The 6,631-nt window shown below is 42.6% G+C and overlaps 1 protein-coding gene across 1 annotated transcript; it reads left to right on the forward strand.

Moving 5' to 3' along the window:
• The first annotated feature begins 1,459 nt into the window (after window positions 1-1,459).
• LOC108550036 (AUGMIN subunit 8) lies at window positions 1,460-3,220 on the forward strand. The gene is made up of 3 exons (XM_017903631.1): window positions 1,460-1,509; window positions 1,613-2,587; window positions 3,082-3,220. Exons 1-3 carry the CDS (start codon window positions 1,460-1,462, stop codon window positions 3,218-3,220), a joined length of 1,164 nt encoding a protein of 387 aa, XP_017759120.1.
• Window positions 3,221-6,631: the final 3,411 nt, after the last annotated feature.

Below are 6,631 nucleotides of genomic sequence, written 5' to 3' on the forward strand. Positions count from 1 at the left end.
AACTTGATCACGTGTCTTTGAATTTTCTTGGGGTTGGGTGAGGATCTCATGGGAAGGTAGATAGAGAGACAAAAGACGAAATTTTTATAATAATGAGGTAATTACTATCGGTGATACCACATGCTTTTTACTTTGTCTTCTTTCTCTGTGTTTTGTTGATCTCCTGTTCTTGTTTACTATCTCCTCGACAGGAGCTTCACCTTTGTTTATCTATAGTTTCTCAAAATTTCAAATTTGCAAATTTGCAAATGTAACTTATCAACAAAATACAAATCAAAGTCCAAGAATTAATTATAATATAGAATATAATAATTATAAAATTGGTATAGTATAAAATTCTCTTGAGCAAATTTCAATCTGGATTGCGGTGTTGCAGGAATCAAATTTTGGGAAATCTTGTAAACTACGTGTCTCGCAATTGATTTTCAATCCAAAAAGGCTAAGTGCATCTTTGCGAAAACCAATCATACTTTACGTACATTATGTATATAACATTTTTATACTATAATAACACGGCTAAAATGAAAGAAAGAACTTAAGCCCGGGAAGCTGTCTTGGACAGTGTTATAAGAAAGAAAATTGAATTTCAGCAAACAAGTGTTCTCTCCGTGGGTAAAGCACCTTAGCACGAGATTATAAAAGGTAACAAAAATTTATATTTCTATTTCCCACGTGTTCTCTCTCTATAAAGGAGTATATACATCAGCTGATTCCTGTGCTTTCATAAAAATATCAAAACAAAAATGAGAATAGGACATATGATAAAAATAAAAATTCACACAAGATAAGAATACAGAAACACGAATACAGAAAGGAACCCATAGGAGTCGAATTTTAATTTCTGTAAAAATCACCTATATTCGAATTACTCAAAGAATGATACGAAATTCCAAATTTACGATTATTATTTCCCACGCCATAGAAGTAAACAGACCCATAGACAGAAGAAGCTAAAGCACGATCAGAGACGATCAGAAATCACGGTTTCACGCTTGTCGGGCTATCTAATGCAATTTTAAGAATCTTCATCCTTCCGTGCACACTTGCTAGCTTCGCCGGGCGATTCTTCGGCGAGCTTTCGCGTGTATCGCAATTCCCCGCAGCACCGGGGACTAAAATTGGATAGGAAGATTCTATCTGGCACGTATCGCGGATTGTATCTCTGGTTATGTCGAACCGCACTCCCGTATAAATAGAAACGCCACTAGGTCCTGCTATCGATCTTCCGAGCGCCATTTCGACCAAGGATGGCCATATTGACCAGTGCACAGGCCGGCCAAGTGGCTGGTTATTGACTGAAAAGTGCTCGGAAATTTCTCCACAGGGTTATTAAATCCGTCCCGAACGTATGGCAAATTGTTCGTGATCGATGGTCAGTCGAAGCATAAAGACCGGATTAGCCCTTGGGTCCGGCAAACATACCTGAAGACCAAATAAGCATTCGGACGAACAGAGCACAATGGAACCCAAATTCGATGGAGTCCCTATGCTGGGTCTCGGTGAAGCTCAGTAGGCTTAGGCTAATCGAGAAAATTTCGCGATATTTGGAACTACCGAATTGTTTTGATGCACAGTCTGACATGTCCTGTTGGAGGTCTCAGTCCTATTAGAGGTCTCACCCTATCGGAGGCCTCAGTTCTGTCGGAGGTCTCAGTCCTATCGGAAGTCTCAGTCCTATCGGAGGTCTCAGTACTATTAGAAGTCTCAGTCTTATCAGAGGTCTCAGTCCTATCGAAGGTTTCAGTCTTATCGAAGGTCTCAGTTCTGTCGGAGGTCTCAGTACTATTAGAAGTCTCAGTCTTATCAGAGGTCTCAGTCCTATCGGAGGTTTCAGTCCTATCGAAGGTTTCAGTCTTATCGAAGGTCTCAGTTCTGTCGGAGGTCTCAGTCTTATCGGAGGTCTCAGTCCTATCGAAGGTTTCAGTCCTATCAGAGGTCTCAGTCCTATTAGAGGTCTCAGTTCTGTCGGAGGTCTCAGTCCTATCAGAGGTCTCAGTTCTATTAGAGATCTCAGTTGTGTCGGAGATCTCAGTTCTGTCGGAAGTCTCAGTCCTATCGGAAGTCTCAGTCCTATCGAAGGTCTCAGTCCTATCAGAGGTCTCAGTCCTATTAGAGGTCTCAGTTCTGTCGGAGGTCTCAGTCCTATCAGAGGTCTCAGTTCTATTAGAGATCTCAGTTGTGTCGGAGATCTCAGTTCTGTCGGAAGTCTCAGTCCTATCGGAAGTCTCAGTCCTATCGAAGGTCTCAGTCCTATCAGAGGTCTCAGTCCTATTAGAGGTCTCAGTTCTGTCGGAGGTCTCAGTCCTATCAGAGGTCTCAGTCCTATCGGAGGTCTCAGTTCTATTAGAGGTCTCAGTCCTATCGGAGGTCTCAGTCCTATTAGAGATCTCAGTTTTGTCGGAGGTCTCATTCCTGTCAGAGGTCTCAGTCCTATTAGAGATCTCAGTTTTGTCGGAGGTCTCAGTCCTGTCAGAGGTCTCAGTTCTATTAGAGATCTCATTTTTGTCGGAGGCCTCAGTCCTGTCAGAGGTCCTAGTCTTGTCAGAGATCTAGTTCAAAGCAATGATGGTGGAAACGCGAAGACCTGGTCTCCTATTCGCAGTGACAATACGTTTCCTTTCTTTCCTCTGCACTTCCTGTTTCTTCTTCCTCGAGTGCATCGAATGGTTAATTTTTTAGGTAACGGCCGGCAGGAAACGATCAATTTCAGCGAGATCGAGCGGATAAACGTCATCAGCTTGCAAGAGGCCTTTCGAAGGAGGCGTTGGTCCATCGCTCTCCACGGAAGAACAGCTGGGGGACCTTCGACTCCCAACTGCTATACGTAATCGATGTCGACTGACTTTCTCTCTCGTGGGCCCAGCGGACGAGAGCAGCGGAGGCCTCGCGTTTCCAGGCATGCGCTAAAAATCCTTTCATAATCGTCGAATTACACTTACATAAGCATTTGCTCGGACGCCGTGTTAGCCTAAATCCCTGTAGTTCCTTGCAGGAAGGAACAGTGGGCAGCTGAGGTGACCGAGCACGGGATGACCTGGCTGAGGATATGCAGGAAAGACGCGTTAGCCTAAATCCCAATAGTCTGTGGGAAGAAACGATGGAAGCCGAGACGATCGAGGACGGCGATGACCTGGCTGAAGATTGGAGAAAAGATGCGTTGGAGTTGAAGAAGAATCGTGACGAGGCAGATGGAACTGATGACAGATCTACTCAGGACTAGCTAGTTAGCCTGTAGGTATGTTTACCTGATCTAACTTGTAATGTAATGCGTACAGTTCCTTCTCTTTACAGAAGAAAATTAGTTCAATAATAGGATAAACGAGAACGCCATGAACCAGCTGAGGATTGGAGAAGAGATGCAGTGGAGTTTGACAAAGAAGCATAGATCGTTCAACAAAGCAAGTCTAACCTGATGTCATATCCTGACTCGTCCCGCTGAACAATCTTCGATCCTACCTGACTGGGACTCTTAGGTAGGCTAATTTATCGAAACTACGATACATACAATTCCCTCTTTGCACAGCCTGAAAATAGGGTGGACGAGAACACGATAAACTGGCTGAGGATTGGCGAAAAGCTGCATTCGAGTTTGAGAAAGAACTATAGATCGTTCAACGAAGCAAGCCCAAGTGATAAAACAGGTCGAACCTGATGCCTCATCCTGACTCGTCTCGTTGAACAATCTTTGCTCCTACCTGTCTAAGACTACCTACCTATCTAGTTAGGCCATAAATATTCTCAGGTAGGCTAACTTACGTACAGTTCCTCGGTGCAGCCTTAAAACGTGCTGACAGTGGAACGAATATACCTAAAGACGCGAGTACAATGCTAGCTAGAGCCATTGAACAGAATCCTAACTCACGAGTAGATCCATCTGATCCAATCTATCGTCCATTTAACTGGCAGGAATTCGTCATCGGGCTCCAACGAAAATACCCAGCGGATGGAACGTCCTGGCTGCATCCTCTGGCCCCGTTCAACAGCCTAAATGAACTTTCGTAACCCTCGCGAGCCCATTTCGGTATTTCTTTTTAAATGACGAAGCGACAAAAGCGCTCAGGACGCGAACCCCCAGCTGATCCTGATTTTCACCGACACTCGAAGTCATTAAACTTCCGTTCGGGACCCAGGTCGATCCAGATGCACACTCACACGTCCGTCAGGCTTCTCTACATGTACACGTGCACGTGGCCGCGTACACGCGAGGGAAGCCTTCAAGCTCGGCCATGGTTTCCGTCTGGCCTATTGTTCGTTCCGTTCCAAGCCCAGAAAAAAGTCGCTCAGATCGAAATCTATTGAACCGTCTGAAAAGCCAGCCTTTTCTTCTCCTTCGCCGCGTGCTCCCTTTTCTGCGTCCTTCCTCGTCCTCTTCCCTCCGCGTTCGTCCACTTTCCAATCCGCTTCTTCCGTCTCTGCGCTCTCCTGCCCGGGTCTCCCTTCGCGTCCTCGGCTACTCCCTTTCTGCGACTCGTCCCGGCGCGAGCTTCCCGAATTCGCCGCTAGGGGTGTCGCAAGGCCCGCCGCTCATAGGGAACCCGAGGCCTGGCGCTTCGGCAGCCGCGAAATGTCAAAAGCGGACACGCGATTCCACGCGGCCGAGTCGCTCTGCCGCGAAACGAGTTTCAAGGCGAGAGAAATTTCCGTCGATCGTTTTTATCCGTGAGGTATTATAGGTATAGGTCGATGTTGCAAACCCGCTCGGTCTCTTTCGCGGCCCCGTGGAAACGGGCTTGATGGTCGCTCGCACGTGGGAACTGTCCCTTTCGTTTGTCTCCCGTGGAATTCGACCGATTAGCGCCATGCAGCCAAGATTTCTGGGATAATTAGAATTATGTATGTGGCTTATATATATACTGGATATATACTAACGCCAGATCTATCGCGGTTAGGTGATCGGTCAGCGAGAAAGAAGTCTAACCTGTGTGTAGAATTGGACAGCAATAACTTTCGCTATTATTGACACGAAGTATATTTAGACATAGAATATTGAAATAATAAATTAAATAAATTAATAAACTATTGAAGTTATAATTCGAGTCTCTCTGTTTGTCTGTCTGTCTGCATGCCTGTCTGCCTCTCTCTATCACAATTTCATTGAGATGTACGTTCCTCTCCTTTATTTCACGAACTGTTTTCAAAATAAATCCTGATTTTCTTCGAGTCTATTTTTCGAATCTACATATTCATAAATGTGCCTGTGATTATGAAGGTTGTCTAAGTTACTTATATTTTCTTCTGAAATATTGGAAGCTTCATAAATTATAAAATTAATTGCGATAAAACTACAAATTCAATCCAACGACTCAATTCTTCACTGTTTCGTAGAAAATAAATATATTTTATCGTAATATAAATGAATGCAACACGAAATAAATAATAAAATCGTTCCTCTTAAGTCAATGACTTAGACCACTTTCATGATTATGGGCACAAATGTGCCTCTAACCTTGTATTATATAACAAAATAATATATAACAAAATTTGAAATTCGAAATTTACTACACTTTTGTATAATAAAATATATAAGACTTATTGTGGATTTGTTAGGTTAGGTTAGGTGGAGGATAGGATATAAATGTACCACCAATCTTGTGTTATTATAATATATAATAAAATTTGAAATTCGAAATTTACTATACTTTCTTATAATAAAATATATAAGATTTATTATGGATTTGTTAGGTTAGGTTAGGTTAGGTTAGGTGGTGGATATGATATAAATGTACCCCTAACCTTGTATTATTATAATATATAACAAAATTGGAAATTCGAAATTTGCTATACTTTCGTATAATAAAATATATAAGATTTATTATGGATTCGTTATTTTAGGTTAGGTTAGGTTAGGTGGTGGATATGATATAAATGTACCCCTAACCTTGTATTATTATAATATATAACAAAATTGGAAATTCGAAATTTGCTATACTTTCTTATAATAAAATATATAAGATTTATTATGGATTTGTTAGGTTAGGTTAGGTTAGGTGGAGGATATGATATAAACTTAATTAGATTTGACAATATTCCATAATAAATCTGATATATTTCATTAGAAGATAATATAGTGAATTTCGAATTGAATCGAGTAATCGACTAATTATTTATTTTTAACAATTTAACGTTTACTATTTACTGTTATGCGTTTCTCGGTTCCCATCGGAGCTCGCTGCCCCCGTGTATCTACACCACTGTCAGGTACTTCGGATTCTCGGTGCAAACGCATCCTAGAAACCGATCGCGGAACGTTTTCCGTTTCTCGACAGCTCGAAAGTGCCGGCCATAAAGACGAAGGGCACCGGTAACTGCGTAGAATGCATTGCGCGATCGCACTTGGCTGCGAATAAATCTTTGATCGAAGTCGTGCCGATTCGTCGGTCTGTATCACTCGGATAAAGCGTTTCTAATCGTCGTGAACATTCCCTGGCGAAAATGTTACGCCACTGGGTGGCACAGTATCGACGAGTGCCTCGATCGGTGTCTTCGTGGTTGGTCAACGAGAGATCTTGAGATCGACGTGAACACGGTGGATCTCAATATCTGGTACTTTCCAAGTTTGATTTTCTGACGTTGTCACGTGGAACTTTCACTAATTCGGCCTTTGATGTACACGGATTATAATGTGTTATCG

The sequence above is a fragment of the Eufriesea mexicana genome, unplaced genomic scaffold (genome assembly GCF_001483705.2).
Source record: "Eufriesea mexicana isolate 0111107269 unplaced genomic scaffold, ASM148370v2 scaffold2458, whole genome shotgun sequence".
Taxonomy (NCBI): Eukaryota; Metazoa; Arthropoda; class Insecta; order Hymenoptera; family Apidae; genus Eufriesea; species Eufriesea mexicana.

Bases quoted from the DNA above. Each gene is read 5' to 3' on its own strand.
- LOC108550036 (XM_017903631.1), top strand. From the start codon at position 1,460: ATGGAACCCAAATTCGATGGAGTCCCTATGCTGGGTCTCGGTGAAGCT. The intron at 1,510-1,612 runs GTAGGCTTAGGC...GTCCTATTAGAG, and splicing joins CTGGGTCTCGGTGAAGCTCA to GTCTCACCCTATCGGAGGCC. The intron at 2,588-3,081 runs GTCTCCTATTCG...AAATCCCAATAG, and splicing joins GGTGGAAACGCGAAGACCTG to TCTGTGGGAAGAAACGATGG.